Genomic DNA, 19,426 nt, shown 5'->3' with positions numbered 1-19,426 from the left:
AAAGGTAAACAAAACTATTTCACGAAAATAGTTCAAAAATGTTTTATTGCTATACTGCTTAGAATATAAAAATGGTTATTTCATTACTGCAATAAAAATTCACGATTGACTTCCACGGTGAAGGACTAACTTCGTGTAGTAAAAATTCAGAAAATTTATAATTTGCGTAATTACAAGTGGTAGGACCTCTTGTGAGTCCGCACGGGTAGGTACCGCCGCCCTGCCTATTTCTGCCGTGAAGCAGTAATGCGTTTCGGTTTTAAGGGTGAGGCAGCCGTTGTAATTATACTGAGAGCTTAGATCTTATATCTCAAGGTAGGTGGCGGCATTTACGTTGTATATGTCTATGGGCTCCGGTAAGCGCTTAAAACCAGGTGGGCTGTAAGCTCGTCTACCCACATAAGCAATAAAAAAAGTTCGAATATTTACTGAGACGATACCATTTAAAATCATTTTTTTTGTTTTTATACACTTACAGCAACAAAATAAACATCAAACTTGTTTTTCTAACTATCTGCCAGTAGCCTCGAATGACTATTCTGGTTTCACTGTGGTTAGTGGTAGGGCATAGCCTGAAAGCATTTGCTAACATCTGCCTTATCAAGAGCAGTGCTTTTTTACGCACTACGAGGAGCCGGCAAGAAACTCTGTGACAAACAGAAATAACACAAACAGTCTCTACTAATTACATTCGCTTCACGCCAAGACTACACGATGTACGAGTTAACTGTAATAACAATTGTTTTACTCAGCTCGCACAATTAATTACAAACCCGCAAAATTATAATTTGCGTAATCACTGGTGGTAGGACCTATTGTGAGTCCGCACGGGTAGGTACCACCGCCCTGCCTATTTCTGCCGTGAAGCAGTAATGCGTTTCGGTTTGAAGGGTGGGGTAGCCGTTGTAACTATACTGAGACCTTAGAACTTATATCTCAAGGTGGGTGGCGCATTTACGTTGTAGATGTCTATGGGCTCCAGTAACCACTTAACACCAGGTGGGCTGTGAGCTCATTCACCCATCTAAGCAATAAAAAAAAAAAAAAAGCTTAGTAAATTAATATTGTTTTTATTAGTCGACTAGCCGTACTCGCCCGCTTCGCTGGGCATTTAAAACTAACATTATTATTTATTGTCATTATTATTAGGGAGTCCAACACTCATATAGATATTAGCCTATCCATTAAGTACTTGTATTTTCTACATTGATACCAAATTTCAAGTCAATCGGATGCATGGTTCAGTAATTATAACGGAACATCAGTAAAAACCACTGTAGATTTATATATTAGTAAAGCTGATCCGGCAAACTTCGTAGTGCTTCAATCGATAAATAAAAGACCTAAGCTTTTCATCGCATGAACACATCGAAGGAAAAACAAAATTGTTATTTTTATTTAATTCCAATCATTTTCTTATTTATCTACCTTTTAAACCTGCTCTGGACTTCCACTAATAATTCAAGATCAAAATTAGCCAAATCGGTCCAGCCGTTATCGAGTTTTAGCGAGACTAACGAACAGCAATTCATTTTTATATATATAGATAGAATAGCTTATTGAACATGGGCGATCAGACAAAGATTAACATTTTAATAAATTCAAAATCTAAATTTCGATTTCATGAATACTCGTGCGATAATTCCGTGACTTTGGGCGTGATATTCGATACAACATAATAAGGTCGAAAGCACAGGACAAGCGTGTCACGCGCTCCGTGGGAAGCTAGAGCAAGTGTGGGTGATTGCTCCGGCGCACCGTGACGCAGTCCTCCCATGGGACTCAGATCGAGTGATAACTCGTCTCGCCTAATCGATTAAAATCGTGTTTTGTATATTCACACGGATAACAAAAGAGATTTTGTATGTAATTGTTTTTTTTTTAACTTTTATATCCTGTTCTACTATAATAATCTTGTCGTCTCTTTAAAATATGCCACAAAAGAAGATTAAATATATTGACATACAATGTCAAATCAATACAGAAAACAATAAAAAAAAATGACTTTCAGAGCGTACCAAGGAACCACGTGTGAACCGTACCTACCTGAAATTGCACTATAAAATGTTCTTATGAGCAATATTATGGTAAAGGTAAAAATTCGGTGTCTTTACCTCGAACTATGTTAGGATACCTACACCAAAATAAATGTTATTGATTGATTAATACTATTGATAAATATTTCTTAAAATATTTCTGAAGTGCACAATAATTGTGAAAATATATTAATTATATTTTCTAATACTTGGAAAACAACCCAGTAAATTATTTAATGACCTGTTTGAATATAAGTTATGTACCTATATAGCTACATATATAGGTACATACCATTGCGTTACAATATATTTTCATTATTTTTCTTCTCCAACGATTCACCATAAAGAAGTATTGCAAATCTTGGGTAGCACTTAAAGTGATTAAAAAAGGAATGTTATGTATGAGTACGGCAAAGACCTTTAGGAGCCCGTATCGCAGTAGACAATTTCAATCAAATTGTTATGATAGCACTGTATTTTTGTTTTATTAAAGAAAATTATTATGTAAAATTACTGCAAAATCACTCCAAAACATTAACTAATTATAATACAATTTACTGTGTTTGTTTTTTATCGTAATAAATCTTGTCAATGTACCCACCCTTTGTTGAATGAGCAGTCTCACAATTATTTTTCATTTAGTCCCTATGTTTGCTTAGTCCTCCGGGACAGTCAGATCAAGTGCGTCTAACGCGAACAATAAAACTATAATTCGAATGTGAGAATTGTTTGTTGGTCTCCGCAGAAATGTCTTGGGACTTATAATTTAGATTTTCACATGGCTTTTTTACAGAGGGTTCTTGGTTCCCATAGGTTCGTGAGTCGGTAAATTGTATTAGTTCAACTAGATTACATCGTTAGAGTAACTATATTATTTTACAGAGTCGTACTTTCATTTTGGTAAACATCTGTCAAAGTGTAATGTAAATAAAGAAATAGGAACAGTTAGGATAGGACCAATGCTCTCTGATCAACTATCAATTCAAATACTCGGTATAAACCGTAAATCATTTATCATATCACAATAGATAAAAAAAAAGTTATAATATTGGAAGCGAAAAGAGCAAGTTCATCTTTGCTCCATTTTGCTGTCCCAACTTCGGCAGGGGAGCATAGGCGGCCCGTCACAAACTATTGCTGGCTTCGAAAAATATGAAAATGGTAATGGATTGTGTTATTATGGCTTATGGTGTTACAAATCAGTTAAACGACAGATTTTTTAAATATTATACTTAATTAATATATTTCATTAAAATAGATAAGCTTCTGATCGTGATTATTTGTGAATTAATTGCTGTTACGCTCTAGTTGACTGGGACCTATAGATATCATCATGAGACTTCTATCGTACTACGTTATGATCGTTCCGAAACGTATGATTGCATTGCAGCAGCAATTGGCAGGATAGTGGTACGTACCCGTGTGGGCTTATTATACCCCTTACAAACAGTAAATGCCGGTTTGCATTCGCGGTACATTGATACGTGATTGAGAGAGACGAGAGAACGCTGATGCCTATACTCTGGTGAATCTATTAGTCGACTCTTAAGGTACTCACGCGAAAAGATGCGTTCTGCTATTCTAGGTAGACACACACAGCTGAGTCTTTTTTTGCCACACATGATGATTCTTGGACTTGGATTTGGTAATAAACTATCTGTAATAACTTTAATAACCAATTCAAATATGAAAATAGAATAAATAGTGCAAACAAATAATTTTTTTTATTTCAAAATCTCGTAGGACAGGTTCGTGCAATACTCGTACGCCCCACATTTGGGCTAAGTAATCACAAACGCTCTTCTCTCACGGGCCATTTACCAATTGTGCAAGGGACAAGTGACGATATTGTTTGAGCATTAACTGTAGTTTATTTTATTTCGCTTCCCCCTTCCCGCGACGGTGCTCATGACATTTATCATCTTATAAATCGCAACTCATTGACTGCTCAGTCGGCTTCAATTCTTTATGATGGATTTGTGATTTTATTTTTTTATTTTATGCTCGTTTTATAGAAATTACAAACGATTATTTGTTTTAAAGAAAATCATTTATATATATCTATATACATAAAAATTTATTGCTGTTAGTTAGTTTCGCTAAAACTCGAGAACGGCCGTGATTGATTCGGCTAATTTTGGTCTTGAATTATTTGTGGAAGTCCAGAAAAGGTTTAAAAGGTAGATAAGTATTAAAATGCTCGGAATTAAATAAAAATAACAATTTTATTTTTCCTTTGATGTGTCCCCCGTCGGACGGATTCCTTTTGTTTGTTTTAAGTTTATTTTATACAAAAGTTTAGGTCTTTTGTTTATCGATTGAGGCACTACGAAGACTGCCGCGTCAGCTAGTAACAATAAATCAGTAATCCGTGTCACTGAATCTGTAAAGCATTTATGCAGAACATGAGGACACTAATAAAACTGACAATCGATGAAGATAGTGCTGGACTGGATAGCAGTAGAGTTGGGCTCGCATACTTATAATATATCTTCAGATCAATAATCGAACAGACAATCATAACAAAAACTTATAGCATTCTAATGACCATATCGAATCAAAGCTACATTTTTGAACAATAAATAAAATTAAACAAAACGATTGCGTTTTGTTCCAACACTTTTCGCGTCTTATAGCAATCTAGACATGATGTGCGGTTTGACCCTTAAGTTAAATTTGTAATTCGGAACGAATAGAACATGTTGTCTTTTCTGCGGATAAAGTGTCGCTTGTGCCACTCTCCAATTTGTAGATCGCTTGGCACTAAAAATTACCCACCAGAGAACAAACTGTCGTATTTATTATAGCAGATATAGGCGACGGTGCCCGGGTCATATACCATGATGAATAGAATTCTATGTGTCTTTGCTAATAAAATGTTTTTTTTTTTAAACTTCTTTGTATGATTAAGTAACAAACAGACAAACTTCTGCTTTAAAATAAATAATAGTTTAAAAAAACAAAAAAAAAACGCTTATATAGAAAATCCCACTAAAAATAGAAAATAAATCTTAATAAGTTTGAATTAAAAATAGTGTAAGAAAAAATGATCTTATTGTAAAAAAAGCTATTTTAAACTATTATTTATTTTTCATTTTTTAGTTGAATTTCAATTTTTTAAATTTTTTTTAATATTGAAATGTCATCGATCCTTTATAAGTATACCAAATTTCAAGTTAATCCGACGTTTTGAAGGGGGTCAAAATCATGTTCAAACATTCCGTTACATACTAACATACATACGTCTGAAGCTAATAAAAGCGTATTAATATTGGTAAAGATTCACTTTATGCCAGTATATAAAATACAAATACGAATTTTATTTCTATGGTGTCGTACTAGCGACAGATGTGCCCGGAGTATCACCACACGGTCCATTACTCTTCGTTGTCCATTACGCGGTGCTTTGTAAAAATATACCATCCAACTATTAACTGAAAACATTATGATTAAATCATGAGCTTGCTCGTTTTGTGGATTTTTAAGTTACTTATTAATTGAAACATTTTCCACAATTAAACGCACTTTGTATTTGTCTTACAGATTTGTTAAATGCAATTGCAAAATGTTAATAAATGTCAAGAGTAGTCAAGACGCGCCATGCTTAGCATTGCTTGTTTAAACCATCGTGCTCAAAATTATATATTTATATTGCAACGAGCTTGTTGGTCTATGAAAAATGTACGCGGGCTTATATCATATATAACGCCTATTCTTGAGATAGATGCTAGTGGTGTCTTTTCATTATATTTTGTACAGAAAAAAATCCACGCATTCCGATTACCTTATCAAAACAAATAAGATTTCGATTTCATGTCTCTTTATGTCACAGCGGTGGCTTTTTAATTAATAGAAAACATTATCACCGGTAAAACTTTGATCGGTAAAATATGAAGGGTATTTCCTAAACAAAAAACAGTAATAATTTGTTAGACTTATTAATTTTGACAAAGATAGAAAATTGAATATCAGGTCGGGTCCAATCTATTAAAATAAGATTGAATCTGTTAAGGCAAACGCTTTGACGTACCCAGTACGGAAGCCACTAAAAACAATTAATCATTTTTGTAATCGACAGTGGCTGTACATCCCGACACCCCTTGTCGTTTCAATTAAAAATGTAACAGATTTGAATCGATTTTGACGAATCATCATGATCGGTGTAGCGTTAGTTGCTTCCGCGAGACAATACTCGAATAATCAGGGACGATCACGGCACGCGACACGACAAATAACCGATAGCGATCGGCAGATGTTTCGAACGAATTCAATTTTGTCTTTGTTTATAGATCTAACTGTGTCTGATTATAAAGCGAACGTGATTTGGACAAATAATTAATTGTGATTTACGAGAGTTCCGCTAAAAATATAACGGTAGGCAGCGTGGCTCTGCTCATTCGCATTGCTGAAGTCCATTTGCGACAGTAACCACTTACCATCAGGTGGGCTGTATGTTCGTCTGCCTACACGGGCAATAAAAAAAAAGATGTGTGGTGTCGTGGGACACCGGATAGGGACGAAGTTCCTTATTTATAATAATAATTTTAAGTCCTATTCGAGGTATAAAGAAATTAAAACTGGAGGTTTCGCAACAACCCACGGTCATTCGGGAACGTGCGAACTTATTGTGGTACACTTCATTCACGGTTGTTTGCATAAGAGTTAGTGTATTGCGCAAACGAACGCTCTGAGATCGTGGTCAATGAATGATAAAAAATATGTTATTTTTTGTACTTATTACAAAGCTAAGTCGTACACTGTGTGCATTACCAATTTGTACGTTATTACAAATTTAAGTCGTACACTGCACGTACTACTAATAAAAATCTTACGTTACGGACGTTTTTTCCCGGTCGTGGTACCCCTCCGCATCGTCCCATAAGGAACTTCGTTCCAAAATTATTTCTCGGCTTAAAGTTGTTTTGAATAATTTAATTTCAAAAAAATGTAATTGTACAAATGTGACCCCTTGCGTGTTATATATATTGCCCTCATTATATTTTTACTTTAAATGTTTTTTTTATTTTTGTTTTATTTAACATTTTTAATATTTTTAAGATTCTAAATTTCTACGATTATTTTTATTGTTGCAAATTTGAATAAATAGTGTTCACCCAATATTCGAAATTTGATATCACTTGACAACATATCACCTGAAGATTTGGATTACTTTAAGTATTTCATTTTAGTGAATTAAATTTTGTTATTGACTTTTTTGATAAGGTATAAGCACCGTTTCCAATTTTATTATAGACAACACTCAAGCTTTCAAATACCTACAACATGATCGATAGATAAAGGTACTGAACGATTTTGTTATTTAACCTATTAACCAAAAAAATTGATAAGAACTTCGAAAAATATAATCGTCCAATTTGTGACAAAAAGTAGGTCCGAAAGTAAGAACAAGACTAAATCATTTTAGGCACATATTCGAAGAAGCAAGCAAATGAAATTTTCAATCAATCAAATTCGTGTAGGTAAATAGTCCTCTATTACTAAAAACACTAAAAATATTAATTACGAATATTCAATTATGGTATTAAATACGGAACTCTCTAATACTAATATAATGAAAGTCCCAACATTTATCTGATTCTTTTTTTTTATAGCAGTGCTTGTGTTGAATAAATTATAATTGTACGAGATTTAATGGATTTAATTATGTAGTTGGATAACGTCATCGCACCTGTCAGTTACGCTAAACACTGTCGAATGGGCCGACATACGGCTTGAATAAACGATGCATTCATCTCTTTATTATGATGTGTTAATCCAGGATTATCATCAAATGTTAACACATGTTACCGGTTAGTAAAAAATACAATGGACATTAAAATGACGGACGCGACGTTTAGGCTGCGAACTGAAAACGACTTTATCTTGGTGTGTCACAGGATGTTTTTTCTTGCGGCTCGATAATATTGGATAGATTATTGAGGGTAGCTAATATTATTCCGGGGCGTTCGGTGTTGCCTTTTCATCGTGTAAGTATAAACAGGGGGGTGTGTTCGCGATGTTTGATCGCCCTCGACCGCCCCGCTGACGATTGATTTACTCTGTATTATCAATAGGCATTCGAAGTTTGCTTCATTGTTTGTTATTATTCTTAAATTTTCGGTACCATGTACCACCTTACGGATGATTTATTCAGTAAGCGACAAATTTAGTACTTTTTCCCGCCTTCCTATTTGCTGGTAGTATATGGGACTATTTCGGCGGCGCTCGGACGGATTTAGTACTGGAACGTAGTACATGAATTATTAGTACGCAAAACACGCATTTTTAATTTGTGTTATTTAAAAAAAAAGCGTCTTGACATGGCAGCCAATCCAAAAAAAAAAACATTCCTTTTAAATTTACATTGTCGAAAATGTGATGTAAAATTTTCAGTTACCCTGTAAATTTGCTTATAAAGATCAAAGTGTTAAAGTGGAGAATAGCGTCGAGCAGCAGGCGAGCCGTGGAGCCAGCACAGTCAATATTTGCGCGCTCTGGCCCGACTAATGAATACAATTAGATCATTCCGGGCGACCTCACGTTTTTCATACGCCTCGAGAACCAAATAAGCCCTCTGACAACGTGTCAAATAAAGAGCGATCCCAACCTTCCGGCGAACTAGTTGAACGTGCAAACACACCTTAATCTTATTGTGGTTTTGTTTTAGGACGAGAAAATTCAAATGAATTATCCCACCGGTTTCGTCACTTACTTTCGGCTAGAGCGTACAATTTAAGTACCTACGTAAAATTTCCTGATATTTTATTTAAGAAAAAATAGGTAATTAAATCTTTTTATCGAAATTGTCTCCAAAAGATTAATTTCAACATATTTAGTGATTTTTTTTTATGTAGTTGTAATACAAATTGACCTCAAAATCATAGGATTTTTATATATAAGTGATACGATGTAAATCTATACAAATAAATAAAATTGGAGTGTCTGTTTGTAATAATAAAATAATCACTTTTACTAAATGCGTAAGTGCGTACGCAGCACATATACCAAATAAACATTTTTTTAAAATTTTGTTTGTCCGTCTGTCTGTCTGTTTGTTCCGGCTAATCTCTGAAACGGCTGGAACGATTTTGACGGGACTTTCATTGATAGGTAGCTGATGATATAAGGTATAACTTAGGCTACTTTTTTTAGACTAGCTTCGTCCTGCGGCGTCACCCGCGGTACCAAAATAACCGCGCGTAACATCGCGGGACTCAGTTAATTTGTAATAAAATTATAACACACGGTATTTGCTTGATTACCTGTTGTACGAATTACGACCTGGACTGCCATCCTATATTTGCTGCAAAACAGTTAGTTCCGGCTTGTAAAGGTATGACAGTCGTTGTACTCGTACAATACAATTAAGGCCTACTGGTGGTAGGGCGTCTTGGAAGCCCGGACGGGTTGGTACCATCACTCTAGTTTGAAAGATGGAGCAGTCGTTGTACTGTAAAAACTGAAACCTAGACGAATTCATGTCTCAAGATGGGCCGCGGCATGTGCTTGATGTCTATGGGCTCCAGTGATCCTTAACACTAGGTGTGCGGTGAGCTCTTCTCCTGTTTTTGCAATAAAAAAATAAAAACTTGGAAAAATAAATAATAGTTTAAAAAAACTAACAAAATACGTTTTTATAGAAAATCCAACAAAAAAATAAATAATGAATTTTAATAAATTTGAATTAAAAATAGTGTAAGAACAAATTATTTTATTGTAAAAAAGCGTGGGGTGCTTTTCAGGATATTATCAAAATAACCCTTCTACTCATATCTGTTCATAAAATATTTATAACTACTGATACCATGCACCCCACGCTTTTTTAGAATAAAATCATTTTTTCTTACACTATTTTTAATTCAAATTTATTAAAATTTATTTTCTATTAGTTTTTGTTAATTAATTTTTGTTAGTTTTTTTTAACTATTATTTATTTTTCATTTCTTAGTTGAATCACAATTTTTTTAATTTTTTTCTTCATTTTTTTTTAATATTGAATTGTCATCGGTCCTTAATAAGTATACTAAATTTCGAGTTAATCCGACGTTTTGAAGGGGGTCAAAATCATATTCAAAGATTCCGTTACATACTAACATATATACGTCTGAAGCTAATAAAAGCGTATTAATAAAACTTTGCAAACATATTAGATTACGATTGATACAGTTACCATTACGCCTGTTGCAGCTGAAGCCGAGACACACAGGTTTGCGAAGAGTCGAGATTGGTCGAAGTGTCGACCCTCCTGAATGCATTAGCTTATTTGATGTTTGCTCGCCACAGCGCGCCACATGGCAACGCACGAGCTTGTTTATTTTAATACTAAACCATTGTCGCTGGCCTCTGTTTGCAGTTCATACTGTATTAAACTACCCTTTGCTAGCTTGCAGAACTGTGCGGTTAACTTGTTCAAACAACAATAAAGTTTTGTAAAAATAAACATATACATTTAGTCCAGTGCACCTATTATTATTTTTATTTTATACTAGCTGATCCGGTAGACTTCGTAATGCCTCAATCGATAAATAAAATACCTAAACTTTTGTATAAAATAAACTTAAAACAAACAAAAAGAATCCGTCCGACGAGGTACACATCAAAGGGAAAACAAAATTGTTATTTTTATTTAATTCCGAGCATTTTCATATTTATCTACCTTTTAAACCTTCTCTGGACTTCCACAAATAATTCAAGACCAAAAGTAGTCAAATCGGTCCAGCCGTTCTAATCAACATAAATCTGCACTTAATAAAAATAATTAATAGTATATCGGTAATCAATTTATATCTTCAATAATAAAGATTTTTCTGTAGGTAATATTCGATTAAAATTCATATGTTTTCTTTGATTTCTTTTTCAGTTTGAAATACTCCAAAAAGATCCTAAGTTTACTGCTCATTATTGTCAAAACATTTTTAATTTAATTAACCTCGTTCGCCGTAATCGATTATGATAAGATGGCATCTGCACAGTTTGACGTTTGTGCTTAATTACATTACGCTACATTGTATCGGGTGCACCGCACAGGCTGCCCTCGTACGATTCGGTTCATTCATTTGCAGAGTGCATTTTGATGCTACGCTCGATTGTTCCGAACTGGCTTAATTGCTTGCTCATTATTTATCGTATATTTTATTAATGTGTTCAAAATGTTTACGCGGAGGACAGAAGTCAAACATGATTTGCATTGGCCATTTTAACGAATAGGATATATGTATGTATGTATCTTAATACGTACATATTCTTCAATATTGTACTTTCATAGCATATATAGGTTCCTTTAAAAAAAAAAATTTATTTATTACAGAGGTAGGTGAATGACCTCATCATTGACTTCGTGTGTAGTGAACGATGAGGAACCCATACTCATCACAATATGAATGCTGTTTTTCACATTGTGAAAAGAGGAATATGTCTTAATTTTATTGTTTATGGGCGACCCTATTCGTCAAACTACAATGCATGACTGCTTCGTTGTGGGAATAAACAAAATGCCACCATTCTGTACGTAAATTTATTGGTGGCAAGACGTCTCGTGAGTCCGCACCGGTAGGTACCATCACCCTGCCTATTTCTACCGTGAAGCTGTAACGCGTTGAGGTTTGAAGGATGGGGCAGCCGTTGTAACTATACTGAGACCCTAGAACTCATATCTCAAGGGTGGCGGTATTTACGTTGTAGATGTCTATGGGCTCCGGTAACCACTTAACACCAGGTGGGCCGTGAGCTCAATAAAAAAAACATACGCACTTATAATAATCTATTGAATAGTTTTTTTACTGACTGGGTTATTGAAATGATAATAAGCCTTTTATTTCTAAGAACAGGTTACAAACAGATTTTTCTTAAAATTGCAACCTTATTCTGTTGTTGGAAGCCCATCAAGCTATAGGCCTCCTCCAGCTCACTCCACTTTTTCCTATCTCTTGCCTTCCATCTGCATTCTTTTCCTGCTCTTGCTATTATTTCGTTCCTTCGATCCATCTGTTCCTTGGACGATCTCTCTCTCCTTCTTTTGTTGGGTCTTAATGAACGAATCATAAAGTCTAAGTGCTTCTAAATGTAATTTGAATGTGCCGTAATAGCTTTTTGTATTGTAATAATGTTACCCGTGTAATTTTGCACTCTGTTATTTAGCAACTTTCTAACGATTTACTTTTCGGACTATTACGGATCAAAAACTCCGATTTCAAGAAAATTTCAGGCTTCTGTTTACGTAAGAAACACGCGCAGCATAAGATAAACATCGTAACAAATTCCTACAAACACATCGGCGGACGTTTATTTGCTTCTGGCCCTTGCTCGACTACACTTCGACTTCGCATTCCGCTCGCCGTCGTATCGGTACTCATTTGTATTGGCGGCGGAATCTGTATTATTTGTTTGTTTGCGGATGCCGCGTACGTTGTGGGAGCTTTGATTTTTTTCGATTCGGAAATAATGCGGAAGGCTGTGTGCCTCGGGCGATCGGAGTACCTCGCTAACTCCAATCAAGCGGGCCGTGTGTTCGTTAGTCGACGCCGGCGTGCCCCGGCGCTTGTCTAACCCGGGCACGTATGTTCGCGGGACCTTTCCACTCGAAGGCGCAGATTTCCTGTTACATACAATAAAACGATGAATTTTAGTCGTTTCAGAGTTCGTTTATAGATCAAACACAATTTTTCTGCTGAAATAAATGAGTAGATTTTAACTTTCAATCTCAGAGATCACGGAACGAGAAAAATAAGATTACAATATATTGACGTAGCGACTAGGCAATATTAGTATTTAAAGCTTCGGTTATCAAATATTCGTTTGTTTGTAAAATAATATGAATTTGTGTGATTTTTTAAGTGAATAGGTTTTTTTCCTACCTATGCTGATATCCTTGGGAGGCTATTTCAGCTTTACCTTAGCGTCTAGGTGAGCTCTCGGAGCTTAAACCGGAAATGTTGCTAACACGGACCTTAGCAAGAGCAGTGTTTGGCAGAATCTACCAGCGGATCGGAAACGCGACCCACTGAGAAGACCCGGCGAGAAACTCAGTGGGCAAATGAACAGGGATTATCATTCTCTCCATCACTGTATTGTGATTATTGATGCCTTGATGTGATTATCTAATGATGAAATAATGTTTATATTCGAGCTGATAACACGTAAAATCACTCACCTAGGAAGATAAGAATTACTTATTAGCATAAAATCTACTTAAGTTCGTATTTGGCATCTTGATTTGCTTGCAGTGATGTCACATGAAATAAATCTATATTATTTATTATTTAATGTATGGTAGTTGTCAAATTGATCACGAATTTATATCCCGGATGTTCCAGCCAATGCCAATGCCAATGTGCAGCTGTGCCCTGCACTGACTTACGATGCTAAACAACCTACACGTAGCCAAAAGTGGCATCCATAGATCTTGTGTTTCAATGTCAAGTTTGGATTTGATCACTGTCAGGTGTGTCTGAATATCAATTATAATAGTGAGGAAATAACGCGGAAACACTTCTTTGATTTAATGACAATTATATGTGATGTATTCGTGGGATGTTAATTCATCATAACACTTATCTCACAACTAGATAATAAAGTTTCGATTTGTTTCTAGAATGTTATCAGGTCATTAACGTCGGTCTCGATCATTGCCAAGGAAAATATTCATAGAGATACGTGGGCGTTCATGTTACTAATTATTATTAATGTACAGTCCGTAAACATTCTAGACGTTCTCATGTGTTTCTCAGTTTTCAGCGATTTTTTTTTATACTGTTAACTGAAATGCTTACTTAAATTTATTTTTATCTGATACGTTTAATGTCTTCAAAAAAGTTCTCTATATATATTGACATAATGAATACAAACAGTCGTAAAAGTACGTGCGTGCCTTTGTGAGACCAGTCAGTACGGAGAAAAACGGTGCGCATCAATGAACGAACCTTTTTTATTCGTGACATTGCCCAATCAGCGCCAGTGGCAGTTGCAATTATCTGTAGCGCCAAATCGAATTATGATCAATTCGGATTTGCGCGCATCGGAACGAATATAAAACGGTTTGCATTAAAATTGGCGCGCGATGCACGGGATGCGTTCCCATTAGGCGGGTCGGACGCTAACTTTGTTTGCTTATCGGGTCCACGTTCGCTTTTGACGTTTTCATTATGTTTTTTTTTTGTTTCTGTCGTGCTCAGTTTTGTTTAAGTTGCTTTACCGTTGTCGTTCTGATGGATTGTACGTTTTATACGTGATACGTTTTATCCGGGTTTTATCTTTAAATAAAAAAAGCCTTACCTAATGATAACAAGTTAGTTAAGCTTCAAATAGTCGTTGGTAAGGCTCCAACTTTTTCTGTTTATTGTTATTTTTTAAATTTAATAAAGTTATCTGGACCTAAAATAATTTCGTGTGTTGACGCGATATACATAATATCATATGCATCTGATATTCACTCATAATCTTTGTACACTGACCACGAGTCTAAACATGCATACTATTATATATGTATGTACATTAATCTCATCTCCAAACGTTGACATGACAGCGTATGCAAGGTTAACTCAATTAGAAAGGTAACTAAAGCGTTTGTATTTCAGGTGTGGTTTCAAAATCGGCGTGCAAAGTTTCGTAAGCAAGAAAGACTGGCTCAGCAGAAGGCGGGTGAGGCTCCAGTGAAGGCAGAGGGCAAGAGAGACAAACCCTCGTCACCGGCGCCATCACCGCACCCAGCCCCTTCCGCCCCTGTCCCGCAACCCGCCCATCACGCACTGCCGCACCTTTCACCACCAGACTTGAAACCTATCACATCTGCAGGTAACTTAACGTCATACTATCTTTGTGAGTCCTATCTCATTAGCAGTAGGGCGATCAAAACCTTTACGGTCCAAAAACGAAAGCGTGACGACATTCAAAGCAGTTATTAGAAATTCACTATTATTGAATTTTTGTGGCTTAAAACAATGATAATAATTTTAATGGAGCTGTGATAAAAATTATAGTTATAACAGTACAACTTCATATAAAAACACAAACGATGTAAGCTATTTACAAAATTTTTAGTATTTCTAATCGAATTAACAACAGAAATGTACTTTTGTTGACAAGGACAACGTTATATACTTAGAGAAAAACGGGCGTTTTCTTACGACGTGAACCATGAATTTGTTTTTCATCAGTACAATCTCGACCTTTGCAGCGCTAATTGCTGACAAGCTTATAATTGATGACTTTAATATTATCTCCTCTTAATTTTCAGCGACAAGAGCTGCTATTTAAATAATGGTGACTACGATTTCAAAAGACTTGCCAAGATTAAAAATGTACCTACGAGTAATTGTTAAGATTTTATTCATCAGCTTGCATAAATGTATTAGTGAACGAAACTAGAGGCACATCATGGTTGCTCTTGTTTCTAACTAACAAAAGGTCGTACAGTTTTTATAACTCGACATTTATCATGAAGCAATATCCTAACTCTTTTAATGCAACATATGTAGTTACAATTCGTAATATCACGAAATGAATAAATACCATAAATTCTGCAAAAATCTTTTACAAAAAGAAAATTTATATGCATTTTTTATTTATTTGTCGAATGCCATTATAAGCCACGCGATTCTTTCCGATGTTACAACGATCGTTGGAATTATAGCTGAATGATTCAGACTCTCGGACCAATGGGAGGAGCCGATTGCGTTATTTCAGTTCACACAATGTTTGCGTGGGCGCAAACAACAAGGCTGCTTTCGTCAGAATAAGCGCGACTGTTAGAATTAGTGGATTTTAAATTTAGAAACCACATGTCGGCTACATATTATTTTTAATTCAATTTTTATACTGCTTTTTTATAAATATCACTGTTCAAAAATGGAACATTACAAAAATATAAATATGTATACACATATATAGCTATAACGACAAAGTAAGAAACAGTAACTAAATTGGAAAAATAGAATGAATTTATTTATTTAGGTACCTACGCACTACATACATATTTTTAATTATTTTACAGATTTTCACGAATTGCTTCATTTTGTTTAGTTTACTCAAAAAACGTTTACAACCGATTTAAGGTTGTGTAGTCTGGTTTCTTATAAAAATATGAAATAAATTTAGATACTTAAAAATTCCCAAAGCTCTACCTTGGAAAACACTTTTACAAGTCACTCGTACAAAGCTATTACTAATCATAAAGATAGAATCATAGATTTTTCAGCCTTAAAAGAACTGTTCTGGAGTTTAGATAAAATAAAGTTGCGTATTGGAATTTAACTTAAGTGTTTTATTGTAGCACGTCTTTGTTTTTCTTTTATTTATTGATTTTTGTTTTCCGCATACGAGATGTTTTTTATGCATTTATTCACACATTCTGTCCCTTTTTAATGTTTTGAATGCAATACACTTAGAATCCATACGTTTTACGGTTACAACGATTGATATTACTGTCTTAACTTAATGACATTATACGACAGGTCCTCCAATTTACAGATTAGTCTTTTTCAAGAGATTTCTTTTGTCGAAGCCTTTTACGTCGTCAGTGGAATAAACTAATATAGCCCGTTGCCTAGTTTATAAACTTATAAAGTAGAATATAGCCCGTTACCTAGTTTAGCTGTATATTCCTATAAATATAGTTGATTTGTGTCTGCTGTGTGAAAGCTATATGGATAATAAATTATAGTGAATATTATCTAAGAATAGATCGTCAGTTTTAGACCCCGTGGTTCACCGACTAATAGGGGACTAGCGGCCGAATTAATCACATTACCGCCACCCGCCAGATTTTCACTTCGGCTCATTTGCGCTAATTGTGCGCGCGATTGTCACTCAGGCTTGTATAAACAATGGAGCAGCGCGGCAAGGATTAGATGATTAGCGCTTAATTGTGTTACCACGATTATTTCATGCTCGCCCGTCGAGCTGCAGTCTGATTTCGTATTCGAGCAGATTTGTATGCACAAGTTGTGCTTGTTTTGGTTGTTGGAGAGACGGCACAGTCGATCGTTCGAGTGACGCTGTTGTCGGATATAACTTTGAGGTTTCTGAATGTCGCGAACTTTGATTAATGTTAAACTTTTATTGCTTAAAGTAACTGTGAAAATACTGATCGTCATACCGGCATTTTTATGTTTCTTGAATATTTGAAGGTAGTGAGTTTTTTTTTTTAATCGAATCACTACATCTTAAAGTTTATATTTTGTTTGTTAGGATTTCATGTATTATGATGATAAGTTGTATGAAATTATTTTATGCTCGATTATGTGAAAACTTGTGAAAACTTCCTTTTATTAAATTTTTTTTTTTTTTTTATTTTTTTTAAGCTGCCCACAGGTTGTTATTACTGTGTGCTTATTATGTTTTGTATTCGGGTTCACCATTTAATTTGATTTTTGTTTTGTTTTTTTCTTAAATTTTTGGTTTTGTTTTCGGGTTCACCATTTAATTTGATTTTTATTTTGTTTTTTCTTAAATTTTTATAATTTACTAATTTTACTAATTTATATCATATTCTGAGTATGTACACACGTACAGAGTCTTCATTCCCGCAAAGAACCAAAGGGAAACGGGGGTGACTGAAAATCAGCGCTGTTCAATTTATCAACCTTGAACAGCAATAGCTGAGCCACCTCCTTTTGCCTTTTTCTCTTTTTTTTGCTTTTCTTTTTTTTTCTATTTCATTTTATGATGTGAAAGGCAATAAATGATCTTTATTATTATTATTTATTATTATTATTATTTTTTTTTATTGCTTAGATGGATGGACGAGCTCACAGCCCACCTGGTGTTAAGTGGTTACTGGAGCCCATAGACATCTACAACGTAAATGCGCCACCCACCTCGATATATAGGTTCTAAGGTCTCAGTATAGTTACAACGGCTACCCCACCCTTCGAACCGAAACGGATTACTGCTTCATGGCGGAAATAGGCAGGGTGGTGGTACCTACCCTTGCGGACTCCCAAGAGGTCCTACCACCAGTGATTGTGCAAAATACATATATGTATATAATAAAATATTATTTTCATTTTATAGCAAACAAATTATGCGAAGAATTAAACGGCGTTGGTGGAGTGAATGAACTGCCCCCGGTGAGTGGTACCGGCGGAAAATGGACTGGAGGATGCGGTCTCCTGCGACAACCCTCAGGCTTCCCGCTCCTGGCGCCCCACAACTATTTACTCTCTGATCATCTCGGTACCCTGGCTAAGACGAACAATCACCTTTTCTAATGGAAATCTTACATCTAGTCAGTATTCTTACTAGAAAAGCAATGTGCTACCACGCACTGGAGCGTTGCTTCTTATTCCGAACAGAGCTGCGGAAATGTTATTAGCCAAATATAATATATAAATAAAACATACATAGTCATCACATAAATGAAATGAAATGAAATGTTTGGTTTCTTTTTAAGTGGATCGTATAGTATCCAAACACTACGGGATTTGAATTCCATCATAATTTCCACAAAGCCAGAATCTATGCCAGAAAATATGAATGGGATGTCATTGAAGTATTAAACTGAACATTCCATCCGTACCATCCGGTTTGGGAATGAGCTCCCCTCCACGGTGTTTCCCGAGCGCTATGATATATCCTTCTTCAAACGAGGCTTGTGGAGAGTACTTAACGGTAGGCAGCGGCTTGGCTCTGCTCCTGGCATTGCTGAAGTCCATGGGCGACGGTAACCACTTACCATCAGGTGGGCCGTATGCTCGTCTGCCTACAAGGGCAATAAAAAATATAATTCGACGCTTGAAAGGCAAACGTGACTAAGCGACAATAACTGCTTTGTACATAAATGATAGGCAATAACCATATTCGATACGCAAAAAATATATATTTCTAGGTCTATTAAAATCATTTCAATCCTACAGCTATTAGCTAGATTCTACTACAGCTAGATTCGTTAAAATAAATTTTGTTTTCAGGTATTTCAACTTTAAATTAGTCTACTGTAAAGTTCACGCATTGTCGCTTAGTCACGTTTGCCTTTCAAGCGTCGATATAGATATATGTATATGAAAATTATTAGTTTAAAGTGCGAAGATAAGCCGACGTTGGAACGAGGTCGGTAGTTATGACTTGTACTTGAACTACAAGTGCCAAACGTGTCCATTACATGTGTAATATGCTAATAGTCGATTAGAAAGGTAATTTTTGTTAAAGAATTTATTGTAATTTTTCAATGTAGATGAATTTGTAATTTACAGGCTTTGTTTTAATAATAAAATTAATTTCACTTTTTCTCTTTGGGTTAATTGAATATGCAATTTCGAAAAGGGCACATGTCGCATATTTTGTCAAATACGTTTTTTCATATACATGTAGTTTTGAGGCTTACCTACACCCATTTTATAATAATTCCAGTAATTTTCAATTGCTAATTAACATTAAAATATATATTTCAAAAGTTA

At 35.2% G+C, this 19,426-nt stretch overlaps 1 protein-coding gene across 1 annotated transcript in view; it reads left to right on the top strand.

Annotated features, from left to right (window-relative positions):
* Window positions 1–18,994, top strand: part of LOC101735883 (paired mesoderm homeobox protein 2A) — a 43,376-nt gene extending 24,382 nt beyond the window's left edge. Inside the window, exons 3-4 of the mRNA XM_038014847.2 lie at window positions 14,609–14,825; window positions 18,045–18,994. Of these exons, the coding sequence (XP_037870775.1) occupies window positions 14,609–14,825; window positions 18,045–18,241 (414 nt within the window). The 3' untranslated portion in view covers window positions 18,242–18,994. The remainder of the gene's footprint in view (window positions 1–14,608; window positions 14,826–18,044) is intronic.
* Window positions 18,995–19,426: the final 432 nt, after the last annotated feature.

Source organism: Bombyx mori, chromosome 13, assembly GCF_030269925.1.
Source record: "Bombyx mori chromosome 13, ASM3026992v2".
NCBI classification, from domain to species: domain Eukaryota; kingdom Metazoa; phylum Arthropoda; class Insecta; order Lepidoptera; family Bombycidae; genus Bombyx; species Bombyx mori.
Note: the sequence above shows the minus strand (reverse complement) of the source record. Positions and strands in the feature narration are given on the sequence as shown.